Genomic DNA, 22799 nt, shown 5'->3' with positions numbered 1-22799 from the left:
GGAGGCACATTATAGCAATGTCCCTCAGTTGTTCTTGAACTCCTAAGTTATATCCCTCAAATCACAAGGTGATCTGAAACAAAAAATTAAAAATTATCTTAATCCTTTATCCATTGTCAATTCAATTGGGCTTTCATTCAAATCCTTTCGAGGCAAAGGATCAGAAAGTGTTTGACTTGTAAAAGGATTTGTTATCCGGGTTCTCGATTTCTGGAGCACTTACTGGGGAGTCCTCACCTCAACTTATCAAGGGACCGTCATTTATGCATGATCCTGTCACCTAGGTGCACCTTGTGTAACCTGATATATTCTGATTGGGTTGGGAACACTGAAGTGTTGTTAATTTCATAGCTTTTTTTGCCAATCCAATACTTTGCAATAAAAGGCTTTTTATCATACCTCTATATTAAATGCATTTGCATCAAACCTTGGAGACGCAGATTTAGTTCATTCTATTTATGGCCAAAGTCCTCCACGTAACATACTCCTCCCTGTCAAACCAATGACCCACATTAGACTTATTTTCTGCAGAAAAGGTCTGACCCACTTTCTCAAGTGAAATAAAAGTGTTAATGTGCTTTTCAGGGATATTCATAAAGCAAACCAGTGAAAAATTATAAAACACACCTTATAAGATAAATTACTGAAGGTAGTGAAGTCAACATTTAAGACATGTAGATTTAATTAATTGACCCACTTTATAACATGCCATTAAATGAAAATGAATCTGTATGCGGCTTTTCTTAATTTATACCAATTTAATGAAACACGTAGTTACTGTTCAGGTTATGCAGTAAGTGAGAAAAATGGTAAAAGATTTGTGTATATGGGCATATTGAACATTACTCGTGGGACCCAAAGAGTAAATAAGAATTAAGTATAAAAATCATTTTCAAAAAGCCCTCCGCCGTTAACTCTGTTAACATCACTATCAAAGTCTTCTTTGTGTTTAATGAAAAAAGAAAGGTATATATTGCTAAAAACTAATCAGTCTGGTAGCTGGCACACGGCAATGTGTGTTTGCAGTATTATTTAAGAATATTCAATTCGTCTACAGAAAATTAGAAACGAGTAGAGAAGTAAGTAGCCTACTGACAGGTGAAATTAAATGTCAGTCAGCTGAGCGCGGAGGGGAGGGAGCAACCGGAGACACTCCATGTTCACGAGGTCAGAAATGATCCTCCAGGTGTTGACTTCCATTTTGGCCCTACTATTTTCTGCCCAAGCAAAGCAGAAAAAAGGTCAAATGCATTTAATCCAGCAGAGTAAGTCAAATTCTCAATGGAATGGGTTTCAAGATCTTATTAGTTTCCTCATTAACTAGAGTTAAGTAAAATCTTTGACAGGTATTCATTATGAAAATAATACATGTTCATAATTCCGCCCCAGTAAGATAAAAACCTAAATATATTCTCAGATCCTATAGTGTCCCCATCACTCCAGCTTCTGTCACTTTGATGTTACCTAGGCCTTAAATTCTGGGTTATTAAGGCTATGTGTTCTCTTTTACTTTGAACTTAGCTTTTTAAAAACCACCACAAACTTACCAACATATGGATCATTTTTACTCCATAAGCCTCTTGTAAGAGTTCGTACATTTTGCTTCTCCATTTAAGCATCTCACCCAACCTGCTTTCAATGTAGGTCTTCATGGGGCAAAGCTCTGAGGCTCTGCATGCCTGTGGGTCATTTTTATTATTTCCGTATACATTTACTAAGTGTCTGCAGCACAGCAGGCTTGCGCCAGGTGACGGGGAACAGCGTGAACAAGCCGGTGTCTGACCTCTGTGTTTACATTCTGAGGCGGACAAATAAGCAAACGCAAGCCACGCCAGAGTGACAGGCGTTCTGAGGAACCAAGCAGGAGCCGGAGCGCAAGATCCAGATGTCTGACGCACTCACTTCCACGAAGACGCATTTAAATGACTCTCTAAGGAAGGACAGGATTGCAATTTAAAAACCTTCCTGATATCTCCCTTATTTTTTTAACTTGGAAAATTTACATTTTACAGCATTAAATTTTTTTTCTATGTGCATTTTGTGTAAAAAAAAAAAAAAATCCCATGAGCACTTTTAGAGTCCCGTAAAGTGGTATTTTAAAAAGTCTATGCTCAAACTTTCAAAATTCCTTCTGAAAAATTTTAAATACATGAAAGTGGAGAGAACAGTATGATGAATTCCCAGGCACCAGCTCCAAGAGTTGTCTGCACGTGGCCAAGATCGTTTCCTTTCGACCTTTTCTCCTCCATTTAGTTTTGTTTTTTGTCTTTTTCTTGTCAGGAGTCCCAGACGTGTGGCTCCATCCGCAGCGGCTCCAGGGGGCACAGCTGACAATGACCCGGAGACCCTATCAGCCACACGTCGGCTCTCCCACGGCTGGCATCCAGACGGTCCAGCATTTCTTCTATTCTCTTTTCCCTCCTCCCTGCCTTTTCCTATCTGGGCTTCCAGTTGTAAATTCATTCTATTATTTAGCTCACCTGTTGCGTTCACTATTTCAAATTCTGCTTGGTTCTCTTGTTTTCTTTCTCTCTTACAGAATTTTACCAAATTCATTTTAAATTCTTGGACTGTTCTAAAATATTAGAATATATTGATGGAATCTCTCTTTCGATATTACCATTTTCATTTAGCTGTACTTTTCAAGTGTCTTTTATCTCCTTATGAGGTCATGTTCCCCGGGGGTATTGGCCACTTGGTCAGTGGTGTGTATGGGGAGGCGAGACCTCAGGGCCGCAGGGAGCTGAAGGGTAAGAAGAGAAGGACGAGCCCCTGATGTCAGCTGTCCAGTCACTCATCCTTCAGGCCCCGTGTCACCCCCTGGCTCTGTAGGAGGAGACTGTCACTCACCTGTCGGGGTGGTGGGGTCAGGTGGGGAAGCAACTGCCAGAGGCTGATTATCCCCCACACGAGGCCCCTCACCAGCACAGCCTTTGCCCCAGATGGTTTTGCTCTGGAGGCACCCAGCCCCGGGGTGTGCTAGTGGCTGCTTCACCACGCGCCCTCTCTCCCGGCGTCTATGCGGGTACCTACGCCTCGCGTCAACTTCACGGGTGTGCAGACTGCAGTGCACACTTTACAAACAACGATAAAATAGACTCTTGAGTATCCCGCAGAGCTGGTGATCCTCCCAGAACGCTGCTGCAGGTTTTTGCTGAACCGCTGCATCCACAGCCAACACGCGGCCGCGACTGATGAACGAGTGTGGTTCTGACCAGAACGCCGGCGGACGCCTCCATGTGCGAGTCAGATGAAGGTGAAACCACAAACACACGTCGGAGCCTCACGCGGTCACCGGGGGGTCCTCTGCTCGAGTGGGAGGTGGTTCTCCGATGCTGCAAGAACACGTCCTCTATTCTTGTGCCATTCACAGTATAAGAGGTGCATTTTGTGTGATGTGCCTTTTCTGCAACACTTTCTCAGGTCGAGGGAGACCAACAAGAGGGCACGCCCCGAGCTGTGGGTCTGCGGCATCCGTGGGTGCACACTCCCACCAGGGCTGCCTCCAGGCTGCCGACGTGAGGGCCCCGAGCGGCTGGGGCGGCTGTGCCACACGCAGGACGTGCACAGCACGGAGGGCAGCAAGCGCAGTAACTAGCAAGTGACGCTCTGAGTACTCGTTACCGGTTTACAAGGAACTGCGAGTTTATAGAATGTGATTTAATCCTGGCTGTTTGACTCCTGCCTCCCCAGATTCCTCAACTTCAGCCTTGGGCAACAGCACTCTGCTGCTGGACCAGCGCTCACAACTTGCCAGGCTCACTTGGGCTGTCCCCTCTGCTTTTATTAATTTATTGATAATATTAATAATTATTAAATAATTAAGTTTTAATGTTCAATTTTACATTTTAATATTAATGCTATTAATTTAATAATTTATTAAGTAATTGTTTTTTCGGACAGTCCATCGGCCTCAAAGTCTTCCCAGCGAGGCCCACCCAGTCTCGGCACTGAATACGGCAAGCTGCCACCTCCCCTCCCTCACCTTGTCCTTCTTTCCGGAGCATTCTACCATGACACCAACTGTCCAGTGGGGTTATGTTTCCCTGAGGGCTGTGGCCCTTGTCGCGCTCAGGGACCTGTCCCCAGCACCAGGTCAGTCCCATCAGAGAGGGAGCCCTGATGCTCACGCATGTGCCACAGAAGACGTCCACGGGGAGTCCTTGTCCACGGATGGAACTCGTGAGGGGACGTCACCCCTAATCTTTTCTCAGAAGCTTAATCTTTTTTGTTTTGATGCAACGTACTTTCATTTTAATGTTGCTTTCATCGTGGGAAAAGAAATGAAAGAACAGAATCAAAATTAATGCAAAAGAGCGCGAATTATTTGTCTATAACAATGCTTTTTATTTGTATGGAGCTTTGGACTTTTCAAAACATTTTCCTGTTTGTTTTTCATTTAATTGTAGGAACATTAAACAAAAAAGCTTTAAAAAGGGAAAACAAAATTAAAATTACCCAAATCCCACCATCCATACACGAAGACCAGACTTGGCCCCTTCCAGACTGTTCTGGGCGGCCTGACACTCACACAGGGCATCTGCAATTCCTTACGATCAGGAACATAAACACTGCTTTGCAGCCAGTTTTCCCGAGCCCATCATGAACGTCCTTCTGAAATGTCAGTCCTAAAGAACGGAGCTCTCCCTAACTTGGTAGCTGTGTTGCTCCCGTCCTCAAATGCCCAGCCTGTCTGGCCGATGCCTCACTGTGGTGTCCGGCTCTTCCCGTGTTCTCCCATCCACAACGCCCTCACATGCCCCAGAGGTCATGTGGGCGCACGTCATCATCCCTTTCCATAGACAGGACAGGTGCAAGGGCAGCCCTAACGGTCCTCTAGGCCGCCTTACCTGTGGGAGTGGCCAACACGCTCAGAAAGATGGTGAAGAGGCCAAGAATCCAAGGGGGAGAGGACTCAGAGACCCTGTCCCCAAACGGTGCCACACACAGACGACAGGACCAGAGTCAGCCGGCATTTATCCACACCCTCCCAAATATGTGCCTTGGGACTGATCCCACCTCTCCGTGGATCAAGGGGAGAAGAAATTAGGAAGGAGAGAAAATCTCAGCAACACTGCAGTAGTGAAACACTTTGTTTTTATTGAGAACATCTCAAATCCTTTGTCTATGCGACGGCGTCTCATGCTCGGTTCTGGCTGGTCTCGGTGCAAGGAAGCTCATGCAGGTTGCACTGTGTGGTATATACATCAATATACATACAGAGGACACTGAGGACTGTGTCTGGGGACAGGTCCCTCGGCGGAATTACATTCATACAAAGTGTCCAAATTCTGAACAAACTCAAAAGCACGATAACTCAAAGTCTGGAGAAGCAAACAGCATTTGGGGCTCCTTCTGCGAACATGCCACAGACTGACCCTCGCGTCCAGAAGGACAGCCCTCGGCTCAGCCCTTGCTGTGGCCAAACTAAGTGCTCCCAGGCTGGGGGCTCGTCCTCCCAACAAGGGACACAAGTGCAGGCTCGCTGCCGTCAGCACAGAGCAGGCCCGCCCCGCCTGCCCTCCCCGGTGTGGACACAGAGCCCGTGGGTCGGCCGCTGGATGGGGAGAGGCAGTCAAAGGACGCGCCAGGGGACAAGGACACACAAAACTGGACACACATGATCACAAAGACTGCGCTTTTCATTTATATAGTTTGGGATTGATGAAAAGAAACGTTTTGAGATTCCCTAATTTAATAGAATTTAGAGGTGGGAAACCTAGCTAATTTCACTTCTCACACGGGATCAAATTTACAGTCGAGGCAGACTTATATTTTGGTGTAAGATATTTTAGAAATGAAAAGGATCTATCCGTGTTGTATTTTTTTTCTTTTTCTGAGAAAAGTGGCCGGACAGGGACACAGCCCTCTCCAAGGCAACTCGGATTCTGTTCTCGGACCTGCACCTGGAGGGGAGGACGGCGCCCGCCACCCCTCATCCACTCCCTGAGGGCACGAGGACGCTGTCTTCACAGCGAAAGCAGTGATGCTACCGTCTGGAGATCAACAAGATTATCTGAATGAAAATAAATTCCAGAGACATCAACGCCTTCTGAGATGTTGGCTTGTACATTTTAACATAAAGTCAGTTTCGATTACAAAGAAACTCTCCAGCAGAAAAAGTTCAGTTAAGACCCAGAATCAAAATCACAGTTCTTTGGCATCCGTGCCTGCAAGAGGGGAAAGCTCCCGACCCTGCGCAGGCATCAGGGCTGATGCGACAACGTCCCCCCACTCGGCCCCACAGCACTCGCGCCTTCCCGCGGTCGGGACAGCTGCCCATGGGCCTGAGAACCACAGAAGGGCCAGAGGCTTTGCGGAATTAACACTTCAGGTTTGGCTAACAAAACAGAATAGAAACCCTCCCGACCCACACTGGTCAAAATGTCCTCAAAATTTAAGATTTTTCTTAAAAAATCAAGTTCTTTATTGTGTTGAATTTTCTGATAAGTCTCTAAAAACCAGATTAAGGACACTGGATGCCAAATAAGACCTCAAGGATACAGCCGCTGGATATCTCACAACACGCACTTGGGGGGAGTTTAAAGTGTTAAGCTTCCTGGTTTGTCTCACGGAGGAGCCAACATTTCCTTCTCTTTTCTGCTCTGCAGACGAGTCGCTCCAGCAGTCCTGTCCCAGGGGTGGGGGCTGTGCGGCCTCCTGCCCCGCCCGTGGCCTGACTCACAGACGGAGGCTCTGCTCCCTCCGGCCTGGGGCTCCCCCTCTGCCACCTTCCTCCCCAGGCCCACAGGCTCAGCCTGGGCTTTCTCGGGTGCCAGCCCTGCATCGGCCTGTCCTGGACAGTCCAGAAACCCCACCTGGGAACGGCGGCAGCGCACAGCTGGGGGGTCCGCTGGGACCCGCACACTTACAGTAAGGCATTCGTTTCCCTGGGGTGGGGACGGGGGCCTCAGGCTGATTCCAGCTATGATCTGACAGAAGGGACACTCTAGACATACCGTTCGTCTGTATGTATACGGAATATATTTCCACTCCACTTTGTAATCAAAACCCACATTTTTTTTTAAAAACTAAGTCCATCTCCCAATCCCCATTAGAAAAAATACCATTTAGAGAGACAAGAATAAAAACGCAGGGACTCACAAGATGTTTTTCTGAGTGTGCAAGAGCCTGCTCTGGGCAGGGGCAGCAACCCACCAGACCCCCTTCATTTTGTGCAAAGGAAACTCCAGCACATCCTAACCAAGCCAGACCCTGCTGTGGCAACGGGGCTGAGGCCCGCGCTCTGACTGGTTCGGGACGAGCAGCTACCCTGCAGAAGGGGAGAAGGCTGGTGTGGGCGCCCCTCGTCCTCTGAACCTGGTCAGTCCCCGGCAACGCGTCACCCTCGCCGCTGGGTGCAGACAGGTGGAGGCATCAAGAGGCATGGCGCTCTGGGTCTAAACCTCCTGCTCTGAGCACACGAGGTCTGGGCCAGAATGACAGCAGGCCGCTCTGCTCCTGTTCCACATTTTCTGAGCCCGTAAAGGACACAGGACACAGCTCAATGCCTCACAGGTGTCGACATCCTGGATTTTGCTGTGGGGCGGGGTCTGCCCTCGTCTCTGCCTGCAGCACCCACGAGACCCCCTCTGGAGCCACGACTTGGCACTGAATGGGCAAAGGGCAGGAAGCGCTCTGTCTGGTTCCCCCGATCCTGAGTGGAAGCACAAGGCAAATGGTGCAGACCTCGGAGCCCGGGCCGAGGCGGGCCACCCAGGGCCCTCGACCACGGCCGGCCTGCTGGCTGGCTTAGCCTGCCCGGGGCCTTCTTGTGTGCTGTCGGGCGTGAAGCAGCGTCCTAGGGTCCCCCAGACGCCAGCAGCACCCCGTTCCCTGCCGTGACAATCACCATCTGGACCCTGGTGGAGACCACGCCCGCGGCACGCCGCCCCCCCCAGCTGTCAGCCTGCATACGTCTTATTTTTCAAACACGTCTTTGATAAAGCTGGAAAGAATAATTTAAAAATATACCTTAAGTGTTATTTTCCAAGAATGAACATCTACTTAGCGAACTCTACCTCCATCCTGTGAAGATCCGGGGACGGCCGCTCCTGCCCGCGGGGCTCAGAGGGAGGCGGCGGGCGCTCAGGGCTACGTGCAGGGGCCCCCATGATGCCTTCTAGTCTCTAAGAGCAAACTACTGCTTAAAAACCCAAATGACTGGCCAGGACTGCTGGCCATGTTTTACCTTTGATCATTTAGAAGTAAACCAAGAAAAGTTTCCCATGACATGATCCTACGAGGGGCACGGAAGCATCTAGAGGAGGCTGAAGCCGAGGGAGCTGGGCTGCGACTCCACGGGACAGCCCGCCAGGCTGCCGCGACGTGGACTTGTGTGCGTGGAGGGTCGGGCCCCATCCTGTGGGCGCCTCCTCCCTCGGCGGGCCCTGACCCCCGCGCTGGGAGCTGGGTCACGGAAGGGCCAGCAGGGAGAAGGGACCTGCGTGCACACACGCTCGACAGTCTCTCCAGGTTACTGCTTCCCCCTCCACGTCCTCGCCTCCTCCACCTAGAAATGCTTCTTTGCAGTTAAAATAATGTGGCGTAAGAGTGACCTGACGTAATTTCTTCTTATTTTACAAACCAGGTTCCTAGCTCTGAATAAATTATTCAAGAATTTCACACAAAGGAATTTCTATTTTCCTAAACTTAAGGAAGTCCTACTCAGTAGAACTCAATTTCTAAACGTAAACTGAGATTGAAGCAGTCACTGGATAATTCGAAAGGGGAAATGCTGCCATGGAGAGACCCCAACACCTCTCCACACCCTCCTCGGAGCGCGTGCCTGCCCCCAGGTCAGATGTGAGGTTCTGGCGGTCAGTGTTGGACGTCTGGCACCCCACATCCCCCCGCCTGCCCCCAGGTCAGATGTGAGGTTCCAGGGACAGTGCTGGGCGCCCGGCAGCCCTGCCCCGGGCCTGTCCCCAGGGTCAGATGTGAGGTTCCAGGGACAGTGCTGGACGCCCGGCAGCCCTGCCCCGGGCCCGTCCCCAAGGTCAGATGTGAGGTTCCGGGACAGAGCTGGACGCCCGGCAGCCCTGCCCCGGGCCTGTCCCCAAGGTCAGATGTAAGGTTCCCGGACAGAGCTGGATGGCCGGCAGCCCTGCGCCAGGCCCGGTCAGGGTGTGAGAGAGAACTGGTCCTGCTCGGTGGGCTTCTCCACCCAGGCGCCCAGGCCGGCTTTGATGAAGGCTTTGAACAGACAGGCCTTGGCAGCCTGGTACTCCTTCGCTGCCAGTTTGGACTCGTGGTACATGTTGGGTTTAGTGATCTTGGAGCGTAATAAGTTGGAGGGAACCTGTGAAAAGAGAAAACACAAGTACAACTGTTTAAGCAATAAGAGCAGGAAATAAACCTCAAGTAAGATGTTCAGAAAACGGTGTTCGTAGGCTTCTGGGGGGAAGCCACCCAGCAGAAGGAGCCTGCCCCCGAGGGACGGCCACCCGCAGACCGGGCGGGAACCCCTCTCTCAGGGTCTGCTCCTCGTCCCCGAGGAGCGGGTTGTGGCTAAGCAGGCAGCTGGAGACCCCGGGTCCTAGGAAGTGCTTCTGGCAACCCACAAACAGTCGAGCCAGATTTCATCTTAACGTTTTCAGCTATTTAAAAAGCAACACCTCTGACGTTTGCACATTTTACCACACTAAGAACCCCGCGGCGCTGCCTCCCAGGGCTGGCGAACCCGTGTCTGTGACACGTGAGTCCACCGGCCCGTGCGAGCACCTGTGCGGACAGGGCCTCCGAACACGGCACCTTCTGTCTGTCCTCCCATGCCAAGTTCAGCGCCAGCTTCAAGATAAACAAATGCCATCGACTGGCTTACAAATAAACGAAAACTGGCAACACACTGATCGACTACAGAAGATCTCACTTGGGGGTAAAAAGGGCCCTGAAGCTTCTGCTCCGACAAAAGGATGTCAACAGCCTTCCCGGAGGGCTGAACTGAACCCGGGTCTACCCAGCTGCTGGGCCCGGCTCTGCTTTCCTGGGATGCTCAGGTCTGAGGCGAGACGCTCCCCCAGGAGGCGTGAGGGGCAGGGGAGGCGGGTCAGATTCCAGGGTGGGGGGAAGGAAGACACTGCCCCCGCGGCCGAGGCTGCTTTAGGATCTGGAGGGCCAGGCCAGACTCTAAGCTGAAAACCACCAAGAAACAGAGAGGTTTCAGGAGGGCCATGGGGACGACAGCGGCGGGGCGGACGGGAGCGGTAGAGAGAGGACGGACAAGCTGTGGGGAGGTGGGGCCGGCGCAGGCCGCGAGGGCACCTCAGTACCTTGCCGTGCACACGCATCCAGCGACAGTACAACGCGTGCTTACACAGGCGGGAGGCGCGGCCCAGCTCATCCTTCCCGGTTGTGGCATTGATGACCTCGATGGCCGCGTCGCCCACCGTCCAATTGACGCTGAAGTTGGGTGCCTTCCCCGGCTGCCGCGCTTCTGCGTTGCTGATGCCTGGAACAGAGAGACACGGGCGAGGTGACGCGGAGCCCAGCATAGCGCTCGGTGCCCAAAAAGTGCACACGGCCCAGGCGGGCTCACGTCGGGCCCCTGCCACCTTCTGCTGCTCAGAAACATGCTTCTCTGTGCTGGGGAGGCGGGCAGAAGGTCCACAGAAACCTAAAACCGTGCAAATTCACAGCACTTCTGAGGTCACTCAGGCCAGCGGAGCCAGAAATCTGATGGTCCATGCATACATGGGTGAGACACTACTGGGATTAACTCGCGATCCCACAAAGTCGTGCTGGCGGGGCTGCTCCTAGTGCACCACACCCGCTCTGCTGCTCACGCCCTGCACGCCAGGGGCCAGGCGCCTTTGGGCCACCCCGCCCCGCAGGTGCTACACCCAAGATACAAGAAATCTGAATTCCTCACAAAAGCCTACACGCGTTTTCTTACCACATTTAAACTGTCCTGTCTTAACTGCTCTAAGGCTCGTTTCGTGGGGTTGAAAGTTTTTGAAAAGACACTCAGATAACTGAGAATTAACGCAGACAACCCCATCCGTATATCGGACTTGATAATCCATTCACATGGATGATATGGGTCACCCCAATCGGAAGAGACTAAGGATGAGAGTCTTTACAACATGCCTACAAGAGGAGCTGGCCCAGGTCTGGGCACGGCCGCACGCGCTCTCCACAGCTCGGGGCGCTAACCCAGCTCCACGGGGCTTCCGCTCCCGCCCCCTTGCTCTTCATCTGCTCCAGTGGCCATTTACCCCTCTCTCGTACAGGAGATTAAAGCCGAGACGAGCAGGTCTGGCTGGCTCAGGTTGGCCACCAGGCCTGGCTCAGAGTGTGGAGATCTCATCTCAAGCTTCCGCATGAAAAGAGGCCTCACTTCTCCAGGGCAGCCCTGCGGGTCATCTGAAGGTAGGATGAGGCAGCAAAGGGAGGAAATTCACATCTATGTGCCACGGAGGTCTGGGACATTTACTAAAAGGGACAATGTGTGCTTAATGTGAAGTCCGTGCGCTTGTAAGGCGGACGGAACCCCACCCGGAGGGTGAGCGCGGAGGGCGGTCAGGGGAGCGGTTGGTCTCAGATAGGCCGGCCCGCCTGCACCTCCATGGTCTCAGGCTGGTGCGTGTGTGAACTCGAAGCCTCAGCACTCAGGGCGAGTAGGGGCTGTTCCTTAAAAAACCAGAAAGTGTAATAAGCATTTGCTGGGGCTTCTCAAAGGGCTGCCGTGGCATTTAACACAAACCCTGTGGACGGTGGCGGGGAGCTCCTCCCCGAGCAGGAACTGGTTCCCAAGCATCGCCGCACCGACTGCTGCTTCCAGGAGGGAAAGAGGCAGCGGGATGCTCGTCTCCCACGTGGAGGAAACACCTAAGGGTACCAGAAGCTGCTGCCGGTCCCGAGAGGACTCACGCTCGTCAGCAGCCAGTGTCCCCAGGTATTACATTGTCTCTAACCCAGAGACTTCACAGTGAGTCAGAATGTGACTCAGGGTTACCACGCACTAAATGGATGCTTGAAAAATAATTATCTGTTTACAGGAAGGGCGCAGATTAAAAGGTGCACGTCCTCTGTCCATCCACCCACAACGCTGCCTGGTTTCCACTATAATCTTTTGCTCTACAGGCCACAGTGGCCGCCTCTGAGATCTTTCTGAGCGCCATGGGGCGCAGTCTAGCTGCCCAGCCACGGGCTCTGGGACCGTCTGCTCTACACAATCCTTCTCAAAGACCCAGTGAAGAGTCTGGAAGTTAAATGACTTAGATCCCAGCTCAGGGAGGTCCCGGTCCATGACACTGACGAGGCTGGTGTGAGGCAGACACGCGCCAGAGATGGAGCAGACGGTACAGACCATCCCACTGTCCCTCAGGTCACAGGACTGACCTGCTAACGTTTACAAAGACATGAGCTCCCGAACTCTGCCTCCAGCCAGACCTGTCCTCTAATGTCAGACTCATCTAGCCACTGTCCTCTCAAATGGCTCAGCCCACCCACGCCCCCCGCCTGCCCCTTCCAATGTCCCCAACCTCGACGGTCGGTTCTGGCTCGGCTCACCCGCGCCCCCTGCCTGCCCCCCTCCAATGTCGCCAGCCTCAGTCTCAACACAGGGCCCTTCCATCCACCCAGCTTAAAGCTCAGAAACCTGTAGGTCCTTCCCGATATGAAAGAGACCGGATTCTGAGAAAAGCCTCAGGGTGCGTCCAAGGTGTCTGCCTTTCCCGTTAAGCTGCTGAATCACTTTTTCATTCTAAGACGTGGGCATTTAATCATTTCACTTTTCCTAAGTATCTCAATTGAAGCATAACAAATAGCAAGTGTACAGCTTGATGGCTCCTCACAGAGTGTGCATGCCCGTAACCAGCATCTGGTACATGAACAAAGCCCCTGGCGGCCGGGGCCCCTGGCTCTGTGGTCACCGCCCCTGCCCCACGGAGCCGCCACGCCGCCCTCCAGCAACGTGGACTCGCGCTGCCACCCTGGACTTGATGTAAACGGATGCTCATATCCGGGTGCTCCTCTTTGTCTGCCATCTTTCAGTCGAGATTACGTGAGTGAGACACACCCCCGTTCCGCACAGCATGGCGGCCGCCTCGTCCCGCAGCCGCACAGGTTCCCGGTGGGAAGACGCCACAGCACGCTTCCTCGCTTGGCTTTTTCCTAGTACTTGGCTTTTTTGAAGGGTGAGCACGGGAGTGTTTCTGACCGTGTGTTCTGGTGACCCATGCACATACTCCCGATGGGTACACACAGCGGGTGGCAGGGCTGCGTGTGTGTGCTGTGTTGTACACAAGCACTGAAAATATCAGGCAAACCAGGCTCAGTTGGCTGAAAGAGTTTTCCTACTTAATCCTGTGAAAATGTCACCGTAAACCACCAAACAAACACACCACTACGCGTCGGCTGAGAAGCAGGGAATAACAGGCCAATTAGCAAACTCATTTACCATATAGCTCAGGAAACACTTAAAAAGCAGAAAATCAAACTGAAAGCACAAACGCATTCGACAACTTACCTTCCTAAGAGCATCTTCGATAAAAGCACAGCTGGAACGTTCTCGTGAACCCAGAGGCCACAGGGTGCCCGAACGCTGTTCACGAGAGGCCCCGGATCACAGAAAAGGTTTTTCTTCTTCAGTTTGTAAGGATTAAATAGTTCTAAAGGATCTGGGTAAAAAGTTAATAGTCACGACTCCTAGGTTAAATTTCGTCCTTTAAAAATTGAATTTTTGCACAATCTCCAAGACAAAGTGTCTCCTTTTTCTCTAGCTGTCACCTCATTTTGATAAAACTGTGTTCGTTCCAGAACCACACGGCAGCAAGGAGTAGGGAACTGACCCAGCAGAGCAGGTAGAGCCGACGGCTTAACCGCCCCCAAGGGAGCCAGACTTGGGCACCTGGAGCCAGAGGGCAGCCCACCTACGGCTCCACTCCCTGCAGATGAAAAGAACTGGGAAGAGGCGGCTGTAATGTTTCCTTAAAAGGCTTCACACCTTCACTGAGTTCTGATGGTGCTGATGTAAACAAGATGAGCTGTGTGACGGCATCTCTGGATGAGACCTGAGGAGTCAGTGCAGACCATGTGGCTGCACGAGACCCTGCGTGGGAATCCTGCAGCCAGTGTGGCCGTCCTCCCCTGTGCGGGACAGAGGGCTCCAACCTTGCCGTCGCGGGGTGGTGAATCTCCATGGCACGGGTCCCTAATGCCGCCATCTCGTCACGGTAGGCAGTGACAGGCGGCCGGTGGGCACCATGGTTCTGGGGTGTCCCACTCCTCTCCAGAGTCACATCCCTGCTGCCAGGCGCTCCCTCCCTGGGGCTACCACCGCGCAGCCAGGCAGGCCAGCCTCCCACACATCTGCCTCGACGGAACATGGCAGCACAGGTGAGGGATGGGGGCGTGAAGGGCAGGATGACCAGCCAGAGGCGCTGGGCAGCTTCTCTGGGAGTATGGCTCCCCACGACGCGTGCGGCAGCCGCCCCCTGAAGCTCGGCCCGCCCGTCGAGCAGACACAGGCTGCGTTGTCCTGATGCAGCAGCGGATGCAGGACCCTTTCCTCTCACATCTCTCCTGCCTCCCTTCCAGTCGTCCACGCTGCTGCCCTGAATGCCCTTCCCCAGCCAGGCACCTTAAATCCACCTCAGTCTCTGCCTTCCAGGGAATCTGACTAAGACGTGGAGATGTTGACCCAGCGTTCACTCAGTCACAGTCCCATAAAACCAGCTGCCCTGGATGACCAAGCGTATGTTGTAAAAGTAGTTTATCTTGGAGGGTAAAGCAGCAAGGATCAGTGTGTTACTGTGAGTCAAAAATAAGTCCAGACTTCTGCTTCTGGGTAAGATGGAGTAACAGCTTCTAGATACCCTCCTGCCTAAAAAATCCAGAAAACCAGACATAACACATGAAACACTGGTCTTCAAGACCCTGGACATCAAGCAACGGAGGACAGCCACTCCTGAGGGATGGGATACACCAGGTGAGTCCCTTGGAGGTCTCCAGGCAGCAGTGCATGGAAGGGGAGCCCGGCAGAGCCTGCAGACTCCTCGAATGGAGTGCCCACAGGACAGAGGAGCAGAGGTGAGAGAGTGGCACAGAGGGGCCCTGGAGACCAGCAAGGGCTGAGCGGAGCGCACACAGCGCTCGAGGCTGGGGAGAACCACCTGCAAGGATTGGAAGGAATGGGCCTAACACCCACACACAGAACACAAGAAGACACAACAAACGTATGAAGATATAAAAGGTTAGATACAAACTTCTAGAGATGAAAACTACAATGTCTAAGAGGAGAAGCACCCGTGATGGCATTACCACAGAATAGAGACTGCAGAAGATTAGCGAACTTGAAGACACAGCAACAGAAACCATCCAGAACGAAACACAGAGAAAGAGATTGGAAAAAATAAAACCCCTGAAAATCAGCAAGCTGTTGGACTAATTTAAGCACCAGAAACTGTAAATCTCCTTCAAAGTGAACTGACTGTTGAAACAAAAATAATACTGCAGTGTGGGATTTTTTAATAGATGCAAAGTTAAATCCATGACAACACCACACAAAGGCGAGAAGAGGAGAAACAGAGGTACACTATTGTAAGGTTCTTATCCTGCACGTGAAGCTGTTTACCAGTTGAAGGCAGATTGTGATAAGTTAAGGATGCATACTGTAAACCCTAAAACAACAAAACAAACCCTAAATCAACAAAATAAAAAGTTATAGCCAAAAAGTAAAGAAGGAGTTAAAATGGAATCATAAAATATAATTAATGCAAAAGAAGAAAAAGAGGAAAAGGGAAAAAACAACATATGGAACAAATAGAAAATAAGTCCCAAGATGACAGATCTAAACATAACCATGTCAGTCATCACAATAAACATAAATGGTCTAAGCACCCCAAGAAAAGGCAGAGACTGTCAGGAGTGGCGGGGGGTAGCAAGATCCAGATATATGCTGCTTACAAGAAACATACTTTCAATATAAAATAGTTTAAAATAAAAGGGTGGGAAAAGATGTACTGTGCCACCACTAACAGAAAGAAAGTTGGAGAAGCTACAGCAATGCCAGACAAAGCAGATTCCAAAATGAAGAGTATTACCAGAGATAAAGAAGATCACTCTATAATGATAAAGGAGGCCAACTTATAAGAGAAATCCACAATTCTACATTTTTATGTACCCAATCACAGAGCTACAAACTACATGAAGTAAAAAATGAAAAAAATTAGAAGGAGAAGTAGACAAAAGCACAATCATAGTTAAGAGATCTTCAATGTTCCTTTATTAATAACTGATGGATCAAGCTGAAGATTAGTAAGGACATAAAAGAGACAATACAACCAAACTCTGCCTAATTGACATCCACAGATACTCTGCCCAGAAAGAGCAGACACACATTTTTTTCAAGTTTTCATGAAACATTTACAAAGATTTTATCCTGGTCCATACAACAAATCTCAATAAAGGTAAAAAGATTCAAGTCATAAAGTGAAACTAAATAGAAATCAATAACAGAAAGATCTCTGTAAATCCCCTAATATTTTGAAACTAAATAGCAGACTTCTAAATAACCCCTGGGACAGAGTATTTAAAAATGAGTGAAAATGATAACTTAGCAAAATTTGTGAAATGCTGGGAAGGCAGTAAAGAAAGGTCTCAAAACAATGACCTGTGTTAGCAGCTTAAAAAACTAGAAAGAGAAGAGCAATTGAAACATAAAGCAAGCAGAAAAAAGAAAACAATAAAGCTCAGAGCAGAAATTGTTTAAATATAAAGCAGAAAACAACAGAAAAAAATCAACGAAACCAAAAGTCAGTTCTTAGAGGACAATCAATAAAATTGGTAAGCCTCTAGCGAGACTGATCAGGAAAAAATAGAGAAGACACAAACACCAACATATGGAATGAAAAAGAGCTGATATCACCAGAGATCCCACGGAGAGTGAAAGGACGATAAAGGACCGTCATGAACACTTCTATGCCACTAATTCGACAACTGAGATGAAATGGATACATCCTCTGAAAAACATAAATGACCAAAGCTCACTCAGGGAAGACTAGATAACACGAGTAGTCCTATATTTATCATAGAAATTGAATTTCTAGATACTTCCTCACAAAGAAAACCTCAGGCCCAGATGGCCTCACTGGTGAATTCTACCCACTGTCTAAGGAAAAACTGACATCAAATCTAAACAAATTCCTCCATAAAAGTGAAGAGGACAAAATGCTTCTCCACTCATTTCATGAGGCCAGCATCACCCTGACACCCAAACCTGACAAAGACATTAAAAGAAAACTACAGACCAGTATATCACAGATGTAAAAGTTCTAAACAAAATTTTAGCAAGTCAAATCCATAAATAGATAAAAAGAATAATACATAATGACCACATAAGGTTTGTCCCAGGAATGCAAGGTTGGTTTAATATTTAAAGAAATCAATCAATGTCACCATATTAACACACCAAAAAAAGAACCAAATGATCACTTCAATAAAGTAGAAATAAGCATTTGACAAAATCCGACATTCATTCCTGATTAAAAACTCTTATCAAACTAGGAATAGAAAGAAACTTCCCTAAACTGATAAAGGCATCTATGAGAAAACCTATTGCTAACATCATACTTAACAGTGGAAGCCTGAAAGCTTTCCCCTGAGACCACACACGAGACCAGCCGGCTGCTCTCACTTCTGCTCAACACTGCGTTGGGGGCCTGTCCAGGGACAACGAGGGAAGACAGAAATCAAAGGCATCTGGATAGATCAAAATCCAACAGGCTTTTATGTAGAAATTGATACGCTGATTATAAAATTATGGAAATTCAGAAAGGACCTAAGCAGCCAAACCAACTCTGAGAAAGAAGTACAAAGTTGGAGCACTAACTCTACCTGACCCCAGAACTTAGGGTAAAACCACAGTAATCGTGACAGAGTGACACCGGCACCAAGACGAAGAGATGAAAACACCAGGGCCCAGAAACAGACCTGTGCTTATATACGCCAATGGGTTTTTGACTAAGCCATTCAACGGAGAAAGGATGCACTTTTCAACAAATGTGCTATATCAACTGGATATCCTATATGTTAAAAAACGAAATTCAATTCATACCTCACATCCTGTACAAGTATTAACTCAAAATGGAATATAGCCCTAAATGTAAAATTTCTAAGAACACAATATAGGAGAAAATCTTTGTGACGCTGACTTAGGCTAACATTTCTGTGATACAGTATCAAAAGCACGATCCATCAAAGAAAAACAGGATTTTATCAAAACTGAAATTATTCCGTCTCTGAAAGACGCTGTTAATAGAATGAAAAGACAAACATTTTAATATTATATATCTGATAAAGGACTCGTATCCAGAATATATAACTCTCAAAACTCAGTAGTAAGAAATTAAACAACTCAATAAGAAATGTGCAAAAGTTTTAAACAGTTACTAAAGAAGACGTATGATGGCAAATTAGCACATGAAAAGATGCTCAACTTCATTAGTCGTTAGGGAAATGTACATTAAAACCACAATGTAACAGCATTTGTACCTGTTAGAATGTCTCAGCCACCGCACATACCAGGTGTCCACAGGACGTGAAGGACTAAAATTCTCACACACTGCTGGTGGGGACGTAAAACGGCATAACCACTTTGGAAAAGTGTGACAATGTTCTAAAAAGTTCAACATACACCTATCTCATAACCCAGACTTTCCACTCCTAGGTATTCACCCAAGAGAAATGTAAGTAAATGTCCAGACAAAGGCTTGTACAGGCAGACCTCGGAGATATTTGCAGGTTCACTTCCAGACCACCGCCATAAAGCGAATATTGCAATAAAGTGAGTTACAAGAATCTTTTGGTTTCCCAGTGCATATTAAAGTTATGCTTACATTACACTTTAGTCTACTAAGCGTGCAATAGCATTAGGTCTAAAAAACAGCGTACATCCACCTTCGTTAATTATTGCTTTATTGCTAAAAAAAAATGCTAACCATCATCTGAGTTGAAATCTTTTTGCTGGAGAAAAGTTTTGTAAAAAATGCAATATTTGCAAAGTGCAAAAAAAGCAAAGCGCAATAAAATGAGGCACGCCTGCAAGAATGTTCTTAGCAGCTTTATCTGTGATTGTAAGACTGGAAACAACCCAAATGCCATTGACAGTTGGTGGATAAACAAGTTATAGTTTATCCACACAGTGGAATACTATTCAGCAATGAAAAGGAATGAACTATTGATAAACACAACCAACATGGACAGATCTCAAAATAATTATGCTGAATGAAATAAGCCAGATAAAAAAGTACACAGTACACATCATTTTTGTAAAATCTGAGATTTTTGTAAAATCCTAGAAAATGCAAACATCTACATTGGCAGAAAGCACATCAGTGGTTGCCTGGGGGTGGGATGGTGGAGAAGTTCCCAAGGGGCACTAGGAAACCTTGGGGGTGACGGACAGGTTCATTATCTTCACTGTGGTGCCGGCTGCACAGATCAACACGTATCGAATTGTATCCTTTAAATACACAGTTTATTACATGTCAATTATACACACCTCAGCAAAGCTTTGAAAGAACATGACAGGATAATTTAAAAAGAAAAAATATTGTTCTCATCAAGAAGTGACACTTGTGGGGCTGGCCTGGTGGCGCAAAAGTTAAGTTTGCACGTTCTGCTTCTCGGCGGCCTGGGGTTCGCGGGTTCGCATCCCGGCTGTGGACAGGGTACTGCTTGGCACGCCATGCTGTGGTAGGTGTCCCACATATAAAGTAGAGGAGGATGGGCACGGATGTTAGCCCAGGGCCAGTCTTCCTCAGCAAAAAAGATGAGGATTGGCAGCAGATGTTAGCTCAGGGCTAATCTTCCTCAAAAAAAAGAAGTAATACTTGCTCATTGAGGAAAGTTGCAAAAATTCACAAAAACCTCAGAGAAGAAAATTAAAGCTACAACCCCAGAGACAGCCACCGTGATGAATTCGGTGGTTCCGAGCAGATGGAATCAGACACGAAGTTTAAAGAGTAAGCACACGTGTGTCCTGCATCTGAGGTTCTGACTGGGGAGGTTTGGGGTGGGGCCCTAGCTGCTGTCTTAAAAAAAAAAAAGCCTCTTGGCAAGTAATTCTTAAGGACTTAAAAGCCCCTATAAGAATTCTCAAATCCTCCCCACGTAATTCTTCCTTCCCAGACGAGAGCCGCCATCTTAATGCACGTCCCCCAGCGCACACACGTGCGGGCACGCTTGAGCACACGCACGCACACACGCTCTGAATGCGGACTTCCGTGACGTGCTGGGGCGTCAGGGACCTTGTCTCACAACCTGTTCATGGTGAGCTATGTTAACAGGTAGGAAACTAACTGTCCTTAGAGCCCGGTATTTGCTTAATTTGATTTTCTAGGTTTTCATCGAGGAGTTTCGCATCTGCAGTCAGAGGTGACGCTGTTCTGTGGTTTTCTCTCCATTCGAGCCTCTTCGTCCAGTGTTAGAATCAGGATGGGGCCAACTGCCTCTTCTCCGGAAAGTCTGCCTGGAGGTGGGGATCCGGGCTCTTTGACAGGCTGGCCAAACTGTCTGTGAATGTGGAAGGTAATTTGTTGCAAACGTTTTCAATGTCTTCCCTGGAAATTTCCTATGCCAGATTTTTGTATGTCTTTTTGGGTTAATTTTTGATAATTTACATCCTCTTACTGATCCTTTTGTTGTTGTTGTTGAGATTTTCAAATTTATGAGCATTCAATTCGAACAGAGAATTCTCTTGAAATTTCGATACCTGCTTCTCTGGAGATATGCCCCACCCCTTTGTTCGTCATCTTGTCTGAGCTCACATTGCTCACCCGTGACAGCAGGATATCTGTTTAATGTCCTTTCATATCAACACCTCTTCCTTTCACTCACTGGTTTTAATCTTTTCTCCTGTTTCCTGAATTGTTCCCTCCCTTCCTCTGTCTTGTTTTCTCTATTTTCTTCTTCCTGTATTTCCTATTTAGATTTGCTGTAGTTTCCCTCCCAATTTCGGGGACCAAATGCTCAGTTCACTTATTGTCATTCATTTATTCAAGGCCACGATTCTGCTAAGTATAACTGTGACCCCGTCTCTTTTTTTTTTTTTTTTTTTGCTGAGGAAGATTAGCCCTGAACTAACATCTGTCCCAATCTTCCTCCACTTTCTATGTGAGTTGCCACCTCAGCATGGCTGACAGGCGGCGTAGGTCTGCACCCGGGATCCAAACCCAAGAACCCAGGCTGCTGAAGTGGAGCGCATCAAACTTTACCACTAGGCCAGGGGGCCAGCCCCTCATCTCATCACTTTTGACATGTGTACTCTAAACGGTCAGCAGGTAAAGGTCTGGTTTCTCCTCTGATGTAAGAATTCCTGAAGAGAGTCTACCTTCCAAGTGGCTGAGGCGTTTGCTTTTCATTTCAACCCTTCCCAGCTGTCTTGTAGTTCCAGTGCCTTGTGGGCAGAGACAGTAACCCGTAGCGTTGATGTGTCTGGATTTAACGGCTCACGACAGCGACAGGTGACGCAGGGCAGGGCAGTGTGACAGACCTCAAGGCAAGGCGTTCACCGCATCATTCAGTGAGTTACCCAAAGGCCAATGTCTGAGCACCCACAGCGGAGCCTCTGCCCGTCTCCCAGCCGCTGCTCGAGACCATCCCATGGGGGAGGCCGGAGGTGTGGTCCAGTCCGAGTCTGAAGGCTGAGAACCAGGGACGCCGGGATGCAAGTCCCTGTCTGCCAGGAGGAGAAGGAGAGATGACGCCTTGGTCCCATCAGCGAGGCAGGAGAAACGGGATCAGTTCCCCGTGCCTCCCCTTTTGTTCCATTCAGGCCCTCAGTGGGCTCAGCGGTGCCCACCGCGCTGGGGAGAGCATCCGCCTCACTGAGCCCGCCGACTCAGATGCGACCTCCTCTGGAAACACCTCTCACAGGCAGCCAGGGAGGATGTTCAACCTGGGGCCCGCACGGCCAGTCGAGCTGACACGTCAAGCTGGCCAGCACGTCTTAGTTTTGTTTGCGTTCGAAGTGAACCGTCCCTTTCCTGAATAGGTTTAGGTTTCCTGGAGTTTCCACTTCCCTTTCCTTTTTGTTGTTGTTCACAAAAGCAGCATTTACCTCCACCTTTTCATAAAGAGCATCCAACTTCTCTGGCGATTTTCTCCTGAAAGCATTCTTCTTCGAGCTCTCTGGAATGAGCCTCCACTCTAATTGGGAGCGGCTACTTTTGAGGCTTGCCGCTGAGTGGTCCTTTTCATCACACAGTTGTCCCCCCTTATTTGTGGGGGACACGTTCCAAGACCCCCAGTGGAGGCCTGAAACCGTGGACAGACAGTATGGACCCTACAGACACGGTGGTTTTTCCTGTACGCACACACCTACGATAAAGCTTCACTCATAAATCAGGCACAGTAAGAGATTAACAACAGTAACTAATAGTAAGACAGGACAATGATAACAAATACTGTAATAAAGGTGATGTGAAAGCGGCCTCTCTAAATGTCCTACTGCACTGCACTCGCCCTTCTTCTCGTGATGGTGAGATACGCAATGCCCACGTGACGAGATGAAGCCAGGGGAGGACACAGCGTGAGGCTACTACCGACCTTCTGACGATAGTTCAGGAGGCGGGTCCTGTAGCCGCGACGATGTCCGTGGCTGGATGTCAGGGGCAGACTGTGTTGATGGCTGGGGATCCAACAAGAGGTAATTCACGTCCCAGGTGGGGCAGAGCGGCACGGCGTGAGATTTCATCATGCTACTTGGAATGGCATGCGATTCAAAACAAGAATTATTTCTGGAATTTTCCATTTAATATTTCTGGACCGTGGTTGACCGTGGGTAACTCAAACTG

At 48.9% G+C, this 22799-nt stretch overlaps 1 protein-coding gene across 9 annotated transcripts in view; it reads right to left on the bottom strand.

The window, feature by feature from the left end:
• Positions 1–5080: 5080 nt before the first annotated feature.
• ADARB1 (adenosine deaminase RNA specific B1) overlaps positions 5081–22799 on the bottom strand; it is a 137177-nt gene continuing 119458 nt past the window's right edge. For 5 of the 9 annotated variants that reach the window (XM_023630298.2, XM_023630299.2, XM_014736437.3 and 2 more), the window contains 2 exons: positions 10272–10450; positions 5081–9301 (listed from right to left, as the gene is read on the bottom strand). In XM_023630298.2, coding sequence (XP_023486066.1) covers positions 9122–9301; positions 10272–10450 — 359 coding nt within the window. In that variant the 3' untranslated portion in view covers positions 5081–9121. The remainder of the gene's footprint in view (positions 9302–10271; positions 10451–22799) is intronic. The other 4 variants (XM_070252464.1, XM_070252465.1, XM_070252466.1 and 1 more) reach the window with 1 other exon arrangement.

This window comes from Equus caballus, chromosome 26, assembly GCF_041296265.1.
Source record: "Equus caballus isolate H_3958 breed thoroughbred chromosome 26, TB-T2T, whole genome shotgun sequence".
Taxonomy (NCBI): domain Eukaryota; kingdom Metazoa; phylum Chordata; class Mammalia; order Perissodactyla; family Equidae; genus Equus; species Equus caballus.
The sequence above is the reverse complement of the archived record's forward strand: the minus strand, read 5'-3'. Positions and strand labels throughout refer to the sequence as shown.